The sequence below is a fragment of the Phyllostomus hastatus genome, unplaced genomic scaffold, assembly GCF_019186645.2.
Source record: "Phyllostomus hastatus isolate PE091 unplaced genomic scaffold, TTU_PhHast_1.1 phas_contig_57, whole genome shotgun sequence".
Lineage (NCBI taxonomy): Eukaryota > Metazoa > Chordata > Mammalia > Chiroptera > Phyllostomidae > Phyllostomus > Phyllostomus hastatus.
The window spans coordinates 2907010-2929893 of NW_025333912.1; the positions used below are offsets into that span (position 1 = coordinate 2907010).

The 22884-nt window shown below is 40.0% G+C and overlaps 2 protein-coding genes across 2 annotated transcripts in view; both read left to right on the forward strand.

Moving 5' to 3' along the window:
• The window catches only part of SGO2 (shugoshin 2), a 38355-nt gene extending 28701 nt beyond the window's left edge, over nt 1–9654 (forward strand). Inside the window, exon 9 of the mRNA XM_045847559.1 lies at nt 9306–9654. Coding sequence (XP_045703515.1) covers nt 9306–9321 — 16 coding nt within the window. The 3' untranslated portion in view covers nt 9322–9654. The remainder of the gene's footprint in view (nt 1–9305) is intronic.
• A 2508-nt stretch (nt 9655–12162) lies between these two features.
• The window catches only part of AOX1 (aldehyde oxidase 1), a 69409-nt gene continuing 58687 nt past the window's right edge, over nt 12163–22884 (forward strand). The window contains exons 1-3 of the mRNA XM_045847599.1: nt 12163–12493; nt 20419–20476; nt 22345–22441. Of these exons, the coding sequence (XP_045703555.1) occupies nt 12449–12493; nt 20419–20476; nt 22345–22441 (200 nt within the window). The 5' untranslated portion in view covers nt 12163–12448. The remainder of the gene's footprint in view (nt 12494–20418; nt 20477–22344; nt 22442–22884) is intronic.

The following is a 22884-nucleotide window of genomic DNA, read 5'->3' on the forward strand; positions in this document are numbered from 1 at the left end:
TTCTTACCAACCCTTTAAACATAACTATGTTATCCTTTTGGTAATGTAGGTATATTTGTTATTGTTTACATTCCATTTTTCCCTTCCCACATTGGAGTGACATTTCTTGGGGTTGTAAGTCATAGCTATACAAAATGTTATATGCAGAGAAGGGTCAACTCCTTCCACCCCTGCCACCCACTTCCCACTCTCCTTTGTTTCTAACCTATTTTCACCCACTCTTGTGGGTCACCAGTTTCTTTAGTTTCTGGTTTATTCTTCCTCTATTTCTTTTCCACAGATAATTAGATATACATATGTATATCCTTTGTTTTCTTACATAAAAGTAGTATGCTACTTTGTTGGACTTCATATTTTTTCATTTAACAGATTGTTCTGGAAATCACTCCATATCAATTCATAGAGATTTTTTGCATTCTTTTTTACAGCTGAATAATGCTTAATCGTGTATAGATGTACTATAGTTTATTCAATCACATTCTTATTTGTGCACATTTAGGTTTTTCTAATATTTTGCAATTATAAATAATGCTACATTGAATAATCTTGTGCATGTATCTTTTCATATTCTTAATGGTGTATCTTCAGGGTCAATTCCTAAAAGTGGGATTGCAAAGATGAAAAATAAGCATATATGTAGTTTTGTTAGGTATTGCCACACTGCCCTCCAGAGGCTACTACCAAATTGCATTCCCACCAGCTGTGTGTGGCACTGTTTTCCCACAGTCTAATCAACAGAATATGATGTCATATTTTAAATTTTTTGCCAGTCTGATAGGCAAGAAATGGTATGTCATTGTTTTATTTACATTTCCCTCTAAGTGAGTTTAAGTGTTTTTCTTGTGCTTCAGGGCCATTGTGTTATTTTTTGGTCTGTTCATATCTTTTTCTTATTTTTAATTGGTTTTTTGGGCTTTGTCCCTCAGTTATTAAGAATTCTTTATGTATTAGTGTTATTAGCCCTTGTGCTATGTATAGACAATATTTTTTTGAAGTTGTTAATTATCTTTTTGACTTATATTTCTTAATTATGTAAATTTTTACTTTTTATTTTTTAAATATATTTTATTGATTATGCTATTACAGTTGTCCTATTCCCCCCCCTTTATTCCCCTCCACCCTACATACCTCCTCCCATCCGCATTCCCCCCCTTTAGTTCATGTCCATGGGTTGTACATATAAGTTCTTTGGCTTCTACATTTCCTATACTATTCTTAACCTCCCCCTGTCTATTTTCTACCTACCATTTATGCTACTTATTCTCTGTACCTCTTAGCCTTCTCTCCCCCTCCTATTCTCCCCCTGATAACCCTCCATGTGATCTCCATTTCTGTTCCTGTTCTAGTTGTTTGCTTTGTTTGTTTGTTTGTTTAGGTTCAGTTGTTAATAGCTGTGAGTTTGTTGTTATCTTACTGTTCATATTTTTTATCTTCTTTTTCTTAGGTAAGTCCCTTTAACATTTCATATAATAAGGGCTGGGTGGTAATGAACTCCTTTAACTTGACCTTATCTGGGAAGCACTTTATCTACCCTTTCGTTCTAAATGGTAGCTTTGCTGGATAGAGTAATCTTGGGTGTAGGTCCTTGCCTTTCATGACTTAGAATACTTCTTTCCAGCCCCTTCTTGCCTGTAAGGTTTCTCTTGAGAAATCAGCTGATAATCTGATGGAAACTCCTTTGTAGGTGACTCTCTCCTTTTCTCTTGCTGCTTTTAAGATTCTCTCCTTATGTTTAATCTTGGGTAATGTAATTATGATGTGCCTTGGTGTGTTCCTTCTTGCGTCCAACTTCTTTGGGACTCTCTGAGCTTCCTGGACTTCCTAGAAGTCTATTTTCTTTGCCAGATTGGGGAAGTTCTCCTTCATTATTTGTTCTAATAAGTTTTCAATTTCTTGCTCTTCCTATTCTTCTTCTGGTACCCCTATGACTCAGATGCTGGAACATTTAAAGATGTCCTGGAGATTCCTAAACCTCTTCTTGTTTTTTTGAATTCTTGTTTCTTCATTCTGTTTTAGGTGAATGTTTCTTTCTTCTTTCTGCTCCAAAACGTTTATTTGAGTCCTGGTTTCCTTCCCATCACTGTTGGTTCCCTGTAGATTTTTCTTTATTTCCCATAATGTAACCTTTATTGCTGCCTGGGTCTTTATGCTGTTGAAGTACCCAGTGAGTTCCTGTAGCATCCTGATCACCAGTGCTTTGAACTGTGCATCTGATAGGTTGGCTATCTCTTCATCGCTTAGTTGTATTTTTCCAGGAGCTTTGATCTGTTCTTTCATTTGGGTCATTTCATTTTTTTGCCTCAGAGTGCCTGTTATGTAGTAAGGGGAGGAGCCTTAGGAGTTCACCAGGCAGGGCAACCCACGTCACTGTGCTGGGGGTGCTGTACGTAGGGGAGGGGTCTGAGAGAGAACAGTGCCACTTGGTCCGCTCTCTGCCAGTTTTCAGTCACTTTCTTGGCTACTCACAATCAAATTGGGCCCCTCTGGTACTGATTCCCAGGTGGGTGTGTTTGTGTACGTTCTAGGACCCTGTGGGTCTCTCCAATGAACTCTCCTGTGAGGCTGGGAGTTTCTCCCACTGCCACCTCAACCCTCAGGTTTTTTCAGTCAGACGTTTGATGCTTTATTTCCCCACACTGGAACCCTGGGTTGAGTGGTCTGTCTTGCTCCCCAGTTGTTCCTCCAGGTTTATCTGCATGTGAATGTGGAACCACCTGGTCTGCCAGCTGCTGCCTTGCCTGCCCCAATCCTCCAGCCATCTTGCTGCAAGTCCTCTCTACCTGGCTGTCCATCTCTGCCCTTTCTTCTGGTCTGGATGAGTATTTCTTCTTTAACTCCTTGGTGGTCAGCCTTCCATATAGTTTGAATTTTCGTCAGTTCTTGTTGTTTTTTTGTTTTTAAATTTGTTGTCGTCCTTCTTTTGGTTTTGTGAGTAGGCACAGTGTGTCTACCTATGCCTCCATTTTGGCCAGAAGTTCAAATTTTTTATTTTTATGTAGTCAAATTTGTCAATCTTTCATTTTCTTTGAATTTTGAGTTATAGTTACAACACCTTCCTATGTTCCATAGTTAAAGAGGAATTCACCTATATTTTCTTCTAGTATTTGTATAGTTTCATTTCTTACATAAATCCCTAGTTCATTCACCTAGTCCCTGTGGTATAGATATGGATCTAATTTTTACCTTTTTTCCAAATGGCTACCAAGCTGTCCCAACACCGTTTATTTATTTGCATCTTTATCCCAAAGATTTAAGATGTCAACCATGTCATATCCTAAGTTTCTGTCATGTATTTCTGAGGGGTCTAACTCTGAACTTTTTATTCTATTGCAGTAGTCTACCTGTTAAGTATAGAAGCTTTTTATGATGTTTTAATGTCTGATAGGGCTAGTAATATTATAGTCTTTTTCACTGTTTTCCTGGCTATTATTACATGTTTGTTTTGTATTACATATGATCTTTAGTATTGATTTGTCTAGCTCAGGGTTTCTTAAGTGTGGCACTGCTGACATTTTGGACGAGATATTTCTTTGTTGTGGGAGGCTATTCTGTACATTGTAGATGTTTAACAGTATCCTGGTGTCCACCCACTAGATGTCAGTAGCACATGCCTATTTCTAGTCAAAAATGCCTCTGTAACATTATACAGTGTTGTCTGGAGGGCAAATTGAAAACCAGTGTTCTAGCTTGTTGGTATTTTTATTGTGATTGCATTGAATTTATCCATTAATTTAGAGAGAACTGACATCTCTGAATTGAATTGTGCCATATAAGAACAGGAATTACCTTTCTACTTGATTTAAGTCTTCTTTTGTATCTTTTAGAAATGTTTTGAAATTTTCCTCAATAGGTTTTACACATTTCTTATTGAATTTATGTGTAGGTATTCAGTCTTCCTTATTGCTACTGTAAATGGATGTGTAAACTGGACATGTAAATCATGCTCAGTGTTTATAGTTTGTGGATATGAAAGCTGTTGAGTTCTGTGTAAGTTTATAACTTGCTTCTTAACTAACTTCTTTTATTCTCTATGTCATTGATTCTCTGTAGTTTTCTAGGTGTACTATAATATCATTCGAAAAAAGAATTTTAATTCTTCTTTACCTATTCATATGCCTCTAATTGATTTCTCTTGCCTAATTGCATTGGCTAATACTTCAAGTACAGTGTTGAATAGTCAAAGGAATAGTGGGCATTCTTGCCTTTTTCTTAACTTGACTGGAAATATTTCTACTGTCTCCTCATTAAAATACTAGCTTTAAGATTAAGGTATGTATATGTAATTTATCATATGAAGAAAGTATTCCTCAATGTCTGTTGAGTGTTTGAATCATGAATGAATGTTGAATTCTGTCAAAGGCTTTTACAGCATCATTGAAAAAATGTATATGCTTTATTTTCTTAGATTTATTAACATGATGTATAATGATACATTTTCTAATATTGAACCAACCTTGCATTTCTGGAATAAATCTCACTTGGTCATGATGTATGTTTCTCATAATGTGGTATCGATTTGCTTTTGTAACTGTGCTATGAGCACATGAGAATAATATGTATTCCCTTCAGAGTGTAGAGTTTGATATATAACCATGAGATTTACCCTATGAGCCCTGGCTGAGTAGCTCAGTTGGTTACAATGTCATTCCATTACGTAACACCAAGGTTGCAGGTTCCATCCACAGTTAAGACATATAAGAATCAATCAGTTAATACATAAATAAGTAGAACAAAAACAATTGATATCTCTCTCATCAATTAAAAAAATAAAAATTAAAAAAAAGATTTACCCTATTGATTATGTTGTTTAGATCTTCTATCTCCTTTTTTGGTCCATTTTATCTGTCCTGTACTAAGAGTAGTATATTAAAATCTGTTATTGTGTTTCTATCTGTCTCCATGAACCACCTGTAGTTTTTGTTCATAAACAGAGTTGCTCTGCTATTTAATATATAAATACCATAATTAGTTTATATTCATTGTGGACAATAGCATTTGCTAGTAAAATGTTCTGTGTTATGTTGTTAAATTTAATATAATTAATTAAATTATATCTAATTCCCCAAGGCAGTGGTATCATATTGGCTCTGAAGAGGGGTACAGAGAAGGGAAGGAAAACTTCTCTTTAGCTCCCCATTTATATCAAATGCTTTATGTGAGACCATGTGTATGTCTCTCATCCTAAAAACATATATAAAGAATACAACACTTCTATTGCAACATTATATACTAAGTTTACATGAGGTCTCTCCAGAAAAAGTCCAACCATTGTTAATATAACAAGAACAGTTTTCATGACGTTGATGCAACCTGGCAGCCAAGGAGAGTAGACTGGAATGCATATGCGTGAACAATGACAACTTCACTGTACTAATCAGTGGGGGTGGTAGATACTATTGAGTGAGCAAGTGTACTGTGTGGCCATCACATTCAAAATGACTGAGTGAGTAGAGCAATGAATCTGCATCAAATTTTGCATTAAGCTTGAACATTCCTCTGTGGAAACTATTTGGATGATTCAGAAGGCCTCAGCTATGGGCAGCTGATATTTGGCAGCTTCATCACACACCCACTCATGTATCATATTTTGTGTAGAGTTTTTGGTGAAACATCAAATCACCCAGGTGACTCAGCCCCGCTACAGCCCAGATTTAGTGCCCTGTGACTTCTGTTTTTTCCCCGAAACTAAAATCGCCTTTGAAAGAGAAGAGATTTCAGACCATCGGTGAGATTCAGGAAAATACAACAGAGCAGCTGGTGGCAATTGGGAGAACTGTGTGAGGTTCCAAGGTGCCTACTTTGAAGGGGCCTAAGGGGTCATTGTCCTATGTACAATGTTTCTTGTATCTTGTATCTTCTTCAATAAATGTCTTTTTCATATTTCATGGCTGGGTACTTTCAGACAGACCTTGTAGATTAACCCTCTTGCTGAAAAAATAAAATTACTGAAAAAAATATTAAATAAAACAAATAAAAATCCTTGAATGCATCTATTAACTAGTAGAGAAGTAAAAGAGCTCAGATTAGAGACTGAATGAGGGTTGGAAGTCAGAAAGGTAAGTGGAGCCTGAAACTGGTTTTTGCCTGAAGGCCTTTGCCTAGGCATTGGATTCACAGCCTGAGGAGGCGGGGACAGAAGGCAGATTCTAGAGTTTAGCTAAAATGAAGAGTCTATAGTTGATCTCTTCAGTAAAATTGAGCTACTCTCAAATAGAAAAGCAAACTAAAAATAACCTTCACATCAACTTTTTTAAGCCCTCAGAAATAACTCTGGTATTGAAGTGAGGAGCAAAAGAAATCTTCTGAGAATTCATAAACAAAATCAAACCTCGTGTATTGCAGCTGTAATTCACAATATCTGGAACTCACAAAAAATCCCAAGCTGAGAATTTAGTATTAGCCCATGATTTGTAGTTCCCCCTGTTGTCTGCTAGAAGCAAATGCAAATATTTTCTCAAGGAGCCTCTCACCCCCATCTCAGTCTACAATACATTTTCCACAGATAAAGTTGCAAGGAAAATGAAACAGCTAGCTCGCAGCAAAGAACACACGCAAGGGAATGAGACACCAGCAAAAGCAACTGATAGCAGAATCAGATGCAGAATATACAATGAGAATGTTCAGGGCAAAAACTAAAATCTTTCCCACTAAGATCAGGAACAAGACAAGGTTGTCCATTTTCACCACTTCTATTCAACATATTATTGGAAGTCCTAGCCACAGCAATCAGACAAGAAAAGGAAATAAAAGGCATCCAAATTGGAAAAGAGGAAACAAAACTGTCATTGTTTATGATGACGTGATAGTGTACACAGAAAATCCTATCGACTCTACCAAAAAACTACTCAACCTAATAAATGAATGTGACAAAACTTCGGGATACAAAGTCAATATTCAGAAATCCAAGGCATTTCTGTGTACCAACAATGAAACACCAGAAACAGAAATCAGGAAAAAATCCCATTTGATATAGCACCAAGAAAAATGAAATACCTAGGAATAAACCTAACCAAGGAGGTAAAAGATCTGTACTCAGAAAACTACACAACACTGAAGAAAGAAATCAAGGAAGACACAAACAAATGGAAACATATACTGTGTTCATGGATCTGAAGAATTAAGATCATCAAACTATCCATACTACCCAAAGCAATTTATAGATTCAATGCAATACCTATTAAAGTACCAATGGCATATTTCACAGATACAGAACAAACACTTCAAAAATTTATATGGAACCATAAATGACCCTGAATAGTTGCTGCAATTTTGAGAAAGAAGAGCAAATTAGGGGGGATCACAATACCTGATACCAAACTGTATTATAAGGCCACTGTAATCAAAACAGCCTGGTACTGGCATAAGAACAGACACATAGACCAATGGACCAGAACAAAGAGCCCAGAAATAAACCCAAGTCTCTCGAGTCAATTAATATTCAACCAAGTAAGCAGCAGCATAAAGTGGAGTAAAAATAGCCTCCTCAACAAATGGTGTGGGGAAAGCTGGACAGCTACATGCAAAAAAATGAAACTCCAGCACCAGCTTACACCATACACAAAAATAAATTCAAGGTGGATAAAAGATTTAAATATAAGTCATGACACCATTAAAGTTCTCGAGGAGAACATAGGCAGGAAAATCTCAGATATTCCATGCAGTGGTATTTTGACTGATATGTCCCCTAGAGCAAGGGACATAAAGGAAAGAATAAACAAATGGGATCTCATCAAAATAAAAATCTTCTGCACGACTAAAGAAAATAGCATTAAAATGAGAAAAGAACCAACCATATGGGAAAACACATTTGCCACTGATACCTCGGACAAGGGTTTGATCTCCAAAATATATGAAGAACTCACACAACTCCACTCTTAAGAAGAAAGCAGCACAATTAAAAAAATGGGCAAATGATCTTGAACAGACTCTTCTCCAAGAGGGTCCAGAGACATATGAAAAGATGCTCAGTATCACTAGCTATCAGAGAGATGCAAATTAAAACCACAATGAGATACCACTTCACCCCATTGAGAATGGCCATCATAAACAAAGCAACAAACAACAAGTGTTGGAGAGGTTGTGGAGAAAAGGGAACCCTAGTGCACTGTTGGTGGGATTGCAGACCGGTACAACCACTATGGAAAACAGCATGGAATTTCCTCAGAAAACTAAAAATGAAACTGCCTTTCCACCCAGCAATTCCACTGCTGGGATTATATCCTAAGAACCCTGAAACACTAATCCAAAAGAACCTCTGCACCCCAATGTTCATAGCAGCACAATTTACAATAGCCAAGTGGTAGAAACAACTTAGGTGTCCATCAGTAAATGAATGGATCAAAAAACTATGGTACATTTACACAATGGAATTCTCTATGCAGCAGAAAGAAAGAAGGAGCTCCTGCCCTTTGCGACAGCATGGATGGAACTGGAGAGCATTATGCTAAGTGAAATAAGCCAGGAAATGAGAGACAAATACCATATGATCTCACCTTTAACAGGAACCTAATCAACAAACCAAACAAGCAAGCAAAATATAACCAAAAACACTGAAATTGAGAAGAGGCTGACAGTGACCAGAGGGGAGAGTGGAAGCGGTTATAGGGAAAAAGGGTGAAAGGTTTATGGTAACAATTATAAAGGACACGTGGACAATAACAAGGGGGAGGGGGACAGGGGAGGGTGCAGGGGTGGGAGGAGAAGGCAGAAAACTGTACTTGAGCAACAATTAAAAAATATTAAAAAATAAAAGATTTAAGTATTTACGAATAAAAAAGAATGTTTAATATATCAATAAAGGAAAGGCTTGAAAATGAGAAAGGTATTTAGTGAAAAAAGTTACATAAAAGCATATACAGAATGATTATATTGCTATAAAGATCAAACATATATTGTGCAGATGGTTAAAACTAAAGAAAAGCAAAGGAGTCATTAACACAGTATAGGATAGTGGTTTCTGGGAGGATGAGAGAGCTGTAATCAGAAATGTGCCGATATTTCTTAACTTAGGTGCTGTGTACTTTAGGATTATTTGATAGCTTTAAAATTATACGTTTTCATGTATATGCTAAGGTTTATAGTTAAAAGGAAACTTTTAGTAAAATATAATGTATAGATCTGTTAATTCATTTTTCTTAAGTTTTATTTATCATTCCCGTTATCAGAGTATTTCAGATACATGGCAAAGCATATGTTTTGAAAAAACTGATTTCTACTAGTATAATGCAGCATTTTTTTTCCATACTTCACAGCAAAAGCATTTGTTTTGGGTTATTACTAATCTTCCCCTTTTTTCTACTTTGCAGCAAGATGAGAAGATGAGGTGAATTTATGGATTCTGGATTTTCTGAATTCTGAAATCATAACAAATCAAACACAGAAATAACTAGGAGAAGAGGAAATACATGATGAAAAGTTTGGGTGGTTGTTTTTTTCTGCCTTTTCATGGAGTGCTGACTTACCCATCTTTTTATGTTTAGATATATGTGCATAAAATAGTTGTGTTGTAATATTACATTTTATTACAAAATTTAAAATCATTTTGGTTATCCTGTAACTTATCTTCCTGTTCATTCAGCTTTTCAACCTAAGAGACTTGAACTAAATTACAGTAGCTGTTAACTTTTAACCAAATAAAATGTATTATAAATACTCTTGCCGTGGTTATCTTATTGTATATCAAGCTAACTTGTTTAGTTTTGTTTTTAAACCATTCAATATATGTGAACACCGTTAGGATTTTAGAAGTCTCTGCCCCGGCCAGCTCCTACTTTCAGAATTACTTGGGCAGTACTTTCTTAGGTGTCAGATTCTGCATTACCTCTATTATGTGTAATCTGATGACTTAGCTGAGGGGTTAACCTTTCACACTTTTGAATTTGGTTTCTATAACTTTATTTTAAAGATTGCTACTAGTCTAGTAAAATAATAAATCCTACTCATACCTGAGATCAGTGAACATAGCCTATCGTATAGTCAAATGACTAGTCAAATTCTATTCCACCTAGATGGAAAAGCTTTCTTGGACAATACCTGACAACTGAGAAGGTGGGCCCAGAAATCTGCATTTTTAGCAAACATTTCTGATAATTCCAGGACATGTCCTTGTACTAAACTTTGAGAAAATCTGCTCTGGGCGTACAGAGCCCACAGAATGTACTCATAATATCAATAGTGTGGGTCAAATGGGGCCAGAGGGTTTTTTTTTTTTTTAAAGGAACAGTGGACGCTGGCGAAGAGCCTGGTGCCCTGGCAGTCTTTGTTCCTGTTCCTGTGTGAGCTCCCATTACTTTCAGCCTCTGCGCCTTCCAGACTCATCCTCTGGGATTATATTTGTTCCTATTGCTTCTTTCTATTTTTTCTCCTTTCTGCAGGATTTGTCTTTTCTTCTCTTCCCCTTCCTATGCAAATTATTTCCCATGTTATGCAGTCAGATTTATCCACCTTTTGTTTCTGGTGGAATTCAGTCACAGTAAGCAACAATTTTTCTGTTCCCAGATTATAAACATATTTTGCTGTGGTTTTATTTTGTTTTTATAATTAAATTTCTGATTCACATAGATTTTGTCCAATTGTAAGCTATGAATGCAATTTTGACCTTTTTCCAACTGACTTCTCCTCGTTAATGAAAAAGCCCGTGTTTTCCAATACTGACTTGAAATGTCACCTTTTTTTAAAGTTGTATTCCCATGTGCACTAATATTTATTTCTCAGTTCTCTGCCTAGTCTGTCTTTTTTTGCCCCACTAATAAACTTTAAATTATAGAGACTTTTAGGGAATTTCAGAGTGTCCCTCATATGTTCTACACATTTCTTGATAGATTTATGCCTAGGTATTTTATCTTTTTTCTTGGTAATATATATGGCATCTGCTCTTTGATTCTTCTAATTGGTTATTGTTTGCATGTATGAAGAATTGATTTCTCCATGTTAATTACTATGTTATTGTTTGTAGTATTTTCTAAAATATCTCTTGAAACCAAGCTAGCTTTACCTCTTGTTTTCCCTCAGTTCTTATTCTGCTCTTTGATTTCTCTTGTCTAATTGCATGGCTGTTGCCTTGAGTGAATTTTAAAGAAGTAGTAGGAAAAATGGATTTTCATGCCTGTTGTTCCTGATTTTCCTGGGAATGCCTATGGTTTTACCCCATTAAATAAGATGCTGGGTATATTTATAATCACATTAAAGTATTTATAAATTATTACTTTGTTGAGTGTTTTTTTTTTAAATCAAAATGTTGTATTTTCTCAAGTGACTTTTGGCATTGATGGAGATTGTATTAGAGGCCAACCAAGGGACAGTTACTTTATAAATTGTTAACCATATATGAGAGAACTGACAAGAAGTGAAAAGGCAAAAGGGACCAGTGGAGTATCACAGAGGAAGTAACTGCAGGAAGCACCCACCACCTCTGGGGCTGAGGGGACAAAGAGGAAAGGATGTAATTGAAACATAAAGGCTTGGAGGAAGAGTTCCAGCACTCTGGGGAAGGTGTGCAACTGGTTGGTACTGTTTCCCTGGAGGACTAGGACAGGACTGGTCCGAGAATGTTTGGGGCCAACTGTTACTGCTGCAGTAGTTGTCCTGCCCACGTGAACCATTTCTGTGGCAATGCTCACAGAAATAGGAGGCAAGCAGGAAGTTGGATATTTCTCCCTCTGTGTTCCCAGTGTGGTGTATGTAAAGCAAGTCTGGAAAATAGTTCTGTTCCATTTGAATTTTTGAAAGGTATTACAGCACAGATTTTGAAAATGTAAACAAAGACCTAAAAAGTTAACTGTGGTGAATTCTAAGTTGTAAAAATCACCTACAGGTGATTTTGATTTTTATGCTTTTCAGCATTTTCCAAGTTTTTAAAAAGTTCTCCAAGATGTTTTACATCTCTTGATATTTGCCAGATAAACTTTGGTTATTTACTAGGTAAACAGTGAATAATGATAAATCTTCTTAAAAGTTTATTTCCATATTAAGATAGCTCTTGATTTTGAAAATAAACTTAAGTAATTACTTATAAAACTAGTTATGAAGTGGTAAAACTATTCATTGTCCTTAAGCTCCTTCCCTGTATAGTTGGGATAAATATGATTGTTTATTAACTGCAAACTGTGCAGGAGTGCAGCGGGCGTGGTGGAAGGGGAAGTCCAAAAAAAACAACCAGAAAAAAAACTATTCCCGGTCTGGAAATCTGGCTGAGAAGCAACGTAAAATATGTAATGAAACTGGACGACCAAAGAGGCCGTCATAGGACCTGCGGGACCCAATAAGAAGGCGCTCACCAAACTTGGGGATCTTAATCAGGACTTTCTCCATCCGGCTCGGCTGGACTTACGGCTCCAGCAGTTGCATCTCATTTGCCCTGTCAGCGTGGTTGGGTCCAGGGTGCCAGAGATCCTTCCTGGGAGCCCTCAGACACCCGAGCCCAGCTGAGGAACCCGCCTGTGTCGCCACCATGGACAGGGCGGCCGAGCTCCTCTTCTACGTGAACGGCCGCAAGGTGAGCGCTCAGGGCCTCCCGGAACAGCAGGGAGGGGCTCCTGCCAGGTAGCCCTCAGGCTTAGAGAGCTAATACACGCAGGGGGCTTGTGGTTTGCAAGCGGATTTGCCTCTGCATCCCCATCTCCACCTCCGGGGTAGGTAAAGTATGAGTGTTTAGGGACTCCCCGGGATCTTTGGACCCCACCTTCCAGATGTTCTTTCCCCTCTCCGCCCAGGACGCACAGGCCCATTACCTCTCCACCCCACCGCGTAAACAAGAAAAGTAAGAGCTATTTTTAATTTGTCAAGGTCAACACTCCAAAATCATCCCTCCCTCCTACCCACCCTCCTCCCTCCCGCCTGAAAGGAGAATGTGTTTCCATAGATTGAAAACAATCTGGGGAGGGCTGAGCCTCAGCTCCAGAGGTGTGCTTGACTGAGCAGGGAGCCATTTAGAATTGGGACAGGACCATGGAGTTGAACTAATTTCAAATCACTGCCATCATTTCTCAGATAACAAAATTATAATTTTCTGAAAGCACAGATAGTTCTTGGCAGAGCTGAGCTAATGTTGGGCTCTGGGAACATGGTCTTCGCTAAGTCCACTGCTGGCTTGGCATGGCAGGGCCTCTGTCCCCGCAGAAGCCAAACAATGTTGATGTTGGGAAAGCAAAGAACCTCTGGGACAGTTGCAAACAATGTCGCTGTTGGGGGGAAGCAAAGCCCCTGGGTAACTTTTAAAACACCTTTCCTATCCCCATTGTCCCCCACCCCACACAGCCTTAGGCTCTGCTCGCTCCTAATGTTGTCCCAGCATATTGGCATCATTTTGCAAGGGGGGGACTGAAGCAGGAAGGGTAAGGGGCTTCCTTAAGAGCTGACAACCAAGCTGTGCTACCTGCCTTTGCACTGTGCCAGCACCTTCAGAGCCACCTGTGATCCCTGCACCTGGGTCACAGAAGCCACAGCACTTTCCCTGACTGGCACAAAGGACTCAGGAGGGAGCCGAGGTCATGCGTCAGAGCCTCCCACTGTGAGACCTGTTCTAAGCCTTGAGCTTAATTTAGCATTTGTAGTTTCCTATTATTTTTCTTAAAGAGGACTGCTCCCCCACCCACCTCATGCTACACAAGTTCTAGGCCCCATAAAGCCTGCCTCTGCCCCTGCTCTCTGGCTTGCACATGGGTAAGGTGAGCTTGTTTTTCCTGATCTGTAACGGTGGCTGTCAGGACCCCCTGATAGGACAGCTGTGACAGTGGCATATACTAGTGGGGCAAAGTGTTAACATGTCAGTCTTTCTTCTTTCGCATAACTGAATGGTATATAGTTAGTGCAACCCTGGCCTTTTTGTTGAAACAAGCTGGGGCTCGATTTTGGCTCTAACTTTTATGGAGACACTTTAACCTCTGAGAGCCTCACCTCCTCTGTTAAAAGCGAGTAATACTACTTAGTTCACAGAGTGATAACGAGTACTAAGTCAGGTTTTTGGTAAGGGTCTACTTTAGACCAGGCAGTACCCCCAGCTCAGGGGACAGCAGAGCACAGAAATGACCAAGTCCCTGCTTGCGTGTAGTTTATATTGTGCTGGCAGGTAGACAACAAACATACAAATAAGTGGAAATGTATGAGGGCAGGCAGTGATAAGTGCTAGGGTAACAAATACAGCAAAGTGAGGGGACGGAGTGGGCAGGAGCTGCCACTCCAGGCGGGATGGAGTTGCAGCCTCTTCCAGGGGATGACATTTGAGCAGGGACTGGCCTGAAGTAAGGAGCAAGCCCTGCCTGCAAACATCTGGAGGGAGAGTGTTTAGAGGCAGTGGAGGTGCAAAGGTCCTCCCGCAGGAGGATTTCTGCATGTTTAGGGAAGGGCCAAAAGGTTGGTAGGGCTGGACACTGGCCAGGGGTCAGATTACAATGGCTTTCTAGTCAATCGTAAGGTTTTTAGTTAAGTGAGGAAACGGATATTTGAGCCTAGCTTCTTCCTGCCCACCCCAGTCCCCCTTCCCTGGCTCCCAAACAAACTGCTGTAGGGTTTTATCATAATGGCTACTAACGGGAGTGTGCTTTGTTGATTTTTAAAAATAAATAAACTGGTTCTTATCTATAGGTTTGATTTATGAGCCAAATGTCCTTAGATCATTTGGAAAGTACACAGTAGGGATGTTGTTTTTGCAATTACCCTGTTAAAAGAAATCATGTCAACTTTTCCCTTTCTTTCTCCTCCCTTCTGGTATCTGTTGAGTGTGTGCTTTAATCCTGGCAAGCAAGCCTGATTGCCAGGTGGACAGCATTAGAATAAAGTTTCTGGTTCAGAACAGAGAGGCTGTTGAGAAAGGTGTGAGAGAGAAACCACTGGGGAAGATGGGTCTTGGAGTCTAGCATAACCTCTGGGATTAAACACTTGCCCTGGAAAGGAACCGTAGAAACCAATTAGGCGACTGTAGGTGATGTGATCGGCCTGCGGTCTGTGTTTTTTTGTGAAATCCCCCCAAATCTCCAAAAGATGTCATTGGACAGGGTCTAAGGCCATTGCTCATTGGTCAGAGATTTAGTTGCAGAAAGATTTCTGAATCTGACTTGCTCTCCCAGGGCCCCCAGAACAGGCGTCCTGGTTGACAAGGAGTTTGAGGGGGAAGAGCCCATGAACAAATTATGCCCTAAATGCTACTCTCCAGTACAACTCTGGACTGAAGCATGTCGTTCCACATGGCAGTGAGGTGTAGAGATCGGAGGTGTGGGCTTTGAAAGTAGTTAGACATGGGTTTGAATCCTGCGCTGTCTGCTCTGCCTCTTGGCAGTGCGGGAGCCTCAGGCAAGTTGCTTAATATCTCTGAGTGTCAGGTTTCCTCTCTGCAAAATGGAGCTAATAACAGTACATTCTCTCATGAACTGGAGATGAAGATTAAATTCCATGGAGCGTGGTTAGCAAAGTATTTGGCACCCAGTTAAGCACTCGATAATGATTTGTAATATCTGGATTGGAAAATAATCTGCTTCATGCATACAGCCAGAACCTGCCCACGAGTATCAAGGGGGCTGGAAAGTAGTCTTTCATTTGCTGAACAAAAGGTACAGCCTTGATACCAATATCAGAACCTGGGTAGAGCTGTCCATTGGCTCTTGTTTTCTGGGGCTTTGGTTTATAGGGCTGGGAGAGGACATTTCTGGGCTGCTGGGATGGCTGTGACAATTCAGAGAAAAGTGAAGGGGGTGGAGGCAGCTTAGACAGGAATTGAAATGAATTTGAAAACAACTTGAAGCTCAGGCAGAGGTGTCCTCACTGGCTGTCCTCTCGGACCTCCTTCTCTCCTCTAATGCCGCCATGGGTTATTGTTCTTCTCTACTAGCAGTGACAGTGCGTAACCTCCTTCCTCCCTCTTCTACTTGTCAGCCTTGTCCTTCCTCACGTACCTCTCTCCCTTCCTCATCGCCATTCTTCCGCCTTCTTGCTCTCTCCCCCTAATCTCCTTTCTCTTTCTACTTTCTGCCTCTCTCTTGGGTCTGGCAAGGCCCCCTCAGCCTTGCACAGAGGAAAGTGATTTCTCAACCCTGTGCAATGTGAACCTGAAATCTCCCAAAGGGCCGGTGGGGATACAGAAGGACAGGCACTGTTCTTGCAACACCCAAGTCTGTCCTGAGACAGGAAATGTGATGACCCTGACCTGAGAACTGGTATCATCTCTCCGAACCAGAGTCAGTGAGAATAGCTCTTTCCTCCCGACCCCCAGCTACTGTCTTAGTCCTGACCTCCCCCTTTACCTCCAGCACGTTACATCCCTTCTCGTCTTCCAAATATGCTGTCCACCAAATCAAGAAAATTAAACATATTTTGAGCCAGCAACACTTTGAGCCAGACTCCAGTATCTTGAAACATCTGGAACAAGTACCCAAACAAGCTAAGTCTGCTGCTTCCATTAATTTCTTCCAAAAATATGCAAATAATGCCTCAAGCCTAAAATACTTTTCTTTGCTATCTAGGCTACCCAGATCAGCTGATCCACTAAAATTTGTCTTCAGTGGATTTGCCATCCTATGTATTAATTAGAATTAGTTTCTGCTACAAATGGCTCAGATTCAAAACTAACAGTGGTTCAAACAAGAGAAATCTTTTTTTTTTTAATTTTTAAAGAAAGGCTGTCTGGGCATAGACATTATGGGGCTGGTCCAGAGGCTTTAGTATCATCTGGGACCCAGGTTCCTTCTTTCTTTCTCCTCTGCTGCTGTTAATAGGTTACCTTATGATCTAAAATGGCTGCTGGAGTTCTAGCCATTTCATCCCTATTCCAGGCAGCAGGAAAGGGAGAATGCATGCTGGGATAGTCAACCAGCAGTTTCTGCCACCATTATTGGCACTTCTCTCCTTCTTTTTCTTTTCTTCTGTTCAGATGTCCCAGCCTGTGAGAACTCATCCCTTCCTCCTTAGTGTTCTCCTAGCAAATTGTACATATCATGTTCAAGTTATTCATTTAAATTAATTAACATTTATTATACCAGCATCCAGCTCAGTGTTTGACACAAAGAAGAATAGCAGAAGGTGGTTTCTCTTGGGGAGAAAAAGAGGCTTACACATCACAAATAATTATGATGTGGGGTAAAACATCCTGTGAAAGATGTGTGGACATTAGCTGTGGGAGCACAGAAGAGGATGGGTACTTGGAGCAGAGTGGGAAGGGGTAGCAGATGGCAGCACCCCTCAACAGGAGAAAATACCTGAGCAGGGCTTTGAATGGCATACAAAATTCTGTCAGACTAGAAGAACCAGAGGACTTTCAGGACTGAAGGGATTCTTTATATATGCACAGGTAGCGAAGGATAAAAGTCTGTGCACTGCTGAGATTGGCCGGTTCTCCCATGTAAGTGAAGTTCAAGATGCATGAGTTAAGGGGCAGAGAGATAATGGGCATTTTATCAAAGAGGCCTTGTAGGCTATTCCAAGATGTTTGAACCTCTTCTTGTATTCCAGGTACTCTTGAATATAAATTCACCTAAGATCCACTCAGTGTGTTCATTAAAGATGCACATTTTCTGGTTTCCTCCCCAAGAAGTTCTGATTCCATAAGGCTTCATTTTAACAAGTACCTGAGTGAACCAGCATGTCAGTTCGGCAGCCAGAAGCCTGTGTTGAATTTAGGCAGATACAGGAGATGATCAGACTTGGGTTTTAGAGAGGTTACGCTGGTAGTGGTGTAGAAGGTGACATCATGAGCGCCAAGAATGGAGGCAGGAGGCCTGTTAGGGAGCTGGTATGATTGTCTAGGCAAGAGGTAACAAGGGCTGGTTTCAGGGAGGTGCCATAGAAGTGAAGCATGTTTAGAGAGTCATTTTGGAAGAATAAGTGGCAGAACTTGGTGACCCCGATTGTGGCAGATCGAAAGAGAGAAAAAGTTAAAAATAAGTAAGGTTTCTGATCTTGGATGACCTAAGCAGATGGTGAAGCTATTCAGCGAATTAGGGAAATAAGGGAAGAAGTAAAACAAGGAGTTCTATTTGACGATCAATTAAGTTTGGGAAGCCTGCGGTACTCCCTGTATTACTATATTGCAGACTCCTGACTAGGGCATGTATCTGACCTTGGTGATTGGTACATGTCTCTCTTTGTCAGGCATATGGCCACTTAGAATTAAAGATGAGGAGGCATCCATAGAATAAGCATGTGTCTCCTCCCCGTCTACTTCCCAGAAGGGAAAATTAGTGAAACATGATGGAAGAGGAACTCTACTTCTGAAATTGTGTAGCAAACTGTGCTTTTATTTGTGAATAGAAAATAAATCTAAATTTTTAGTCAAAAAAGAGAAAACTTGATCACTTTGGAAAACATAACCAGTGGTGACATTGCAATCATGCCTTCTGTCATGTGTCCTGTTCTGCTCTGCCGCCATGCTGCACACACAAACTTGCTTCTTAAGGGTGTCCTTGCTTACACATCTTTATATCACTTGGCATACATGTTTTATTTCTCCTTTTTTTTTTTTACTTGAGGGCCATGGTTGATTGTGATCTCTTCCTGGAAACTTTGAACATGATAAGCAAATGTCTTAAAAAAAAAACTATCAATTTCTAGGAGGCCATTCTATTCCAGCAGTATGTCCCTCTTTCTCTCCTCTCTTTCCGCCCCCTCTCCCTCCTTCCCTCATTATTTTCTACTAATATCTTTTCCTTTACCCACTTTAGACTTCTTGGAGAAGGTGGGCAAGAGTCACTAGTGTTCCCATTAGAAACAGCCACTGCCTTAGAGTGCAGCAGTGATGGTTCAGGACCAAGGACAGTGGCAGAGTGGTGATGGGGCCCAGAATACAGAATTTACACTTTTTTAAAAATATATTTTTTTCTTTTTAATTCTTATTGACACTATTACAGATGTCCTGATTTCTACCCCTTTGCCCACCTCCACCAAACCCCTGCCCCCGCTTCCCTCTGGACATCACCACACTGGTGTCTGTGTCTGTGGGTCATGCATATGTGTTCTTCGGCTAATGCCTTCACCTTCTTTCATCCAGCCCATCCCTCCCTTCTCCCCTCTGACAGCTGTCAGTCTGTTCCATGTGTTCATGCCTTTGTTTCTATTTTGTTCATCAATTAATTTTGTTCATTAGATTCCACGTATACATGGGATTATCTGGTATTTATCTTTCTCTGACTGGCTTCTATCACTTAGCATAATAACCTTTAGGTGCATCCATGCTGTTGCAAAATGTAAGATTTCCTTCTTTTTAATGGCCATGTAGTACTCCATTGTGTAAATGTACCATAGGTTTTTTTATCCACTCATCTACTGATGGGCACTTGGGCTGTTTCCAGATCTTGGCTATTGTAAATAACACTGCTACCCAGCAATTCCACTGCTGGGATTATACCCTAAGAAGCCTGAAACACCAATTCAAAAGAACCTGTTCACTCCAATGTTCATAGCAGCACTGTTTACAATAGCCAAGTGTTGGAAGCAACCTAAGTGCCCATCAAAAAACTATGGTACATTTACACAATAGAATACTATGCAGCAGAAAGAAAGAAGCAACTCCTGCATGTTACGACAGCATGGGTGGATTTGGAGAGCATTATACTTAGTGAAATAAACCAGGTGGTGAAAGACAAATACCTATGAGCTCACCTGTAAGTGGAACCAAATCAACAAAACAAACAAGCAAGCAAAATATAACCAGAGATATTGAAATTGAGAAGAGGCTGACAGTAACTAGAGGGGAGGTGGGAGGGGACAATGGGGGTAAAGGGGGAAGGGTTTTCGGGAACACGTATGAAGGATCATGGACAAAACCAAAGGAGGGTAGGATCAAGGTTGGGAAGTGGGGATGGCTGGGATGGGGGGGAGTAGTGGTAGGGAAATGGAGACAACTGTACTTGAACAACAATAAAAAATGTGAAAAATAAATAAATAATGCTGCTGTGAACATAGTGGTGCATATCTTCTTTGAATTAGTATTCTAGTGTTCTTAGGATATATTCCCAGAAGTGGGATTGCTAGATCAAAAGGCAGTTCCATTTTTAATTTTTTGAAGAAATTCCATACTGTTTTCCAGTGACTGACCAATCTGCATTCCCACCAGCAGTGCACTAGGGTTCCCTTTTCTCCACATCCTTGACAACACTTCTTATTTGTTGATTTATTGATGATAGCCATTCTGCCAGGTGTAAGGTGATGATACCTCATTGTGGTTTTAACTTGCAGCTCTTCAATGATTAGTGATGTTGAGCATCCTTTCATAGGTCTATTGGCCACCTGTGTGTTCTCTTTGGAGAATAGACTTTACACTTAGGTGAGGTGATATGTATGCCATGGATGTTCCATAAACATTAAATGCAGTTTCAAATATGAAAATGAGTTAATAAATGTGCATTTTCATCAAATTAACATAAGTCTGCTCATAGAAAATGATAACTAACACTCTCAAATTTTTGTACATAACTCTTATTTTTCCTTCCGGTACAGGTGATAGAAAAAAATGTTGATCCTGAAACAATGCTGTTACCATATCTGAGAAAGAAGCGTATCCTTTCCTTTGCTTTGTGTTTGTGTGGGAGGTAGGAGTCTCTGACATCCCCATCAAGTGATATTTCAAACATCTTTTCAAGACACACTCAGTGATATTCTCTACTATCGTGGTTTTATGTTCCTCTTTGAGAAAGTCCTACATCTTAGTTTTGTAGGCAGTATGCAGTTGTGACAGTTAGAAGAACTAAGTTCTTTCCCATCTCTGTTTTGGCACTTAATATAGTATTGTATAAATGGAGAAGCTAGCAAAGAGAGTGAAAACAATGGATGTGAAAAGGGCTTAATTAAGCATCCTTTAGAATTAAGAGTCACAATATTGGCATTCTGTCTTGGAGGACTAATCATCATGCCCATCAGAAAAGGAGAGCACCGAAATCTTCTGACATGAAAGTAAAAGAACAAGGGAGAAATTAAACCTGTGAATGTTAGCTTAGAAAAACTTTCTAAATAAAAGTCACGTAAGGAATGCTGTCTTAGCCTGCTGGGCATGAACTCCAGAGGGCTTCCAGAGTTCTGTAGGTCCCATTAAATTATATACCAAATTATGTGACAATGAGAGTTTGTACATTTTATTTCTCCTGGAGAGAGTGAAATCCCCAAGAGAATTCTCAAAAAGCCTCAGTAACTATCTTCTGGGAGTCATTTAATGTCTTTGGACATAAAAACAATGAACACTGACTTCCTGGTTATCCACAGTACTAATGTGTACCATTTTAGATTTGGTTCTCTTGTGAGCAAAAGAAAATCCTCAACAGCAATACACAAGACAGAAGAGAGAAGTTTATTCCTTTCTCATTATGTTAGTTCAGGTTCTCTGGGAATCAGAGACCAGAAAATGGGATTAAATGTGTAGGAGCTTTATTAAAAGAAATGCCTGAGTGAAAGGAAGTAGGGAGGGAGCCAGCGACAACTGGAGCGGTGGGTTGCAAAGTGTAGCCGCCGGGTCTCTTGGTCAGTTACCCTCCCTGTTGAATGAAGAAGGTGTGTGGGGCACGTTCTCATGAATGTCAGGCTCAGGAAGGAATCCCAAAGGCAGGTAGATCCAGGCTGGTAAAGCAGTGTCACAATGTAGTCAAGGAACCAAGCTCCTTATATCTTGCCACAACACGCCACTCAGCATGCAGCTTTCTCCTCATGGTCAGAAATGACTACGGAGGCCCAGCCATCCTGTCTGAACTCCAACAAACAGGAAGAAGTGAGGGATGAAGAAGCAGGCACCCTTCTCCTTTCGAGGACATTTCACTCCTGGGAGTCGCACACACATGCCACCTGCACTTACATCCGTTGACCACATCGCTAATGACCCCATGAAGCTGCAGAGGAGGCTTGGAAAATACATGTTTTATCCTGGGAAACCATGTGTGTAACAAAAAGTGCTGGTTTCTATTACTGGGGAAGAATGAGCAAACAGATATTTGGGAACAACTAGCAGCTTCTACCACCAAGAAGCAGAGAAATACGGCAAACATGGATAATATGACAGAAATATTTCAAGAACTTTTTACAAGTTGACATTTTACTTAGTAGGTCATCAAAGACACAGATAAGGTTGAGAACAACTGTACCATACACTCCTACTTTCAAATACTTAAGGCCTTGTATGTCCTTTTCGCAGTTTGGCCCAATTTTTGGCAACCTGAAGTTCAGTTCTGAAAGGAAAGAGACTAGATATAACTCACAGATGGAAATGGAGAATTTACAAGATTCTAAATAGCAGCTAAGACATGCATACATCATTTGATAATTACATATTAATTTAACTGTATACACACATAAGTCTTTGATAATGTTGTCTCCTGAACTCAAGCTATTCTGGAAAGAGAATTATGGAAAACACATTATCCTTAACTGTGCTTTTTCCAGTCCGACTCACAGGAACTAAGTATGGCTGTGGAGGGGGCGACTGTGGGGCCTGCACTGTGATGATATCAAGATATAACCCCGTCACCAAGAAGATAAGGTACCTTGCAGCAAAGTGCAGACATGGTTGAAATTTTGTAGTTTTAAACCTTGTTTTATTCCTTTATTTGATAAATATGCATTGAGCACTTATGTGACAGGAGCTATGCTAGGTACTGGGGATACAGTGATGATTAAGACAAACATTATCTCAGGAATATAAATGGATTATTAAAACTGTGCCATCAGTGAGGATGATGTATAGTCAAAGAAGCCCCTGTTGAAAGTCAAAGGGCTCTCCGGCTCCCTGTGCTGAAATGGCAGGGAAGAACAAGGCGCCCTCACACACTCTGATATTCCCCCTCCAGCCTGCTGATGATCTCCCTGCTCCCACCCTGGCCCCCATGGAGTGCACTCTCCATACATCACTCAGAAACACCTGTTTCAAGCATAAATCAGATCACAACACTCCCCTACTGAAAAATCACCAATGGCTTCCCATTA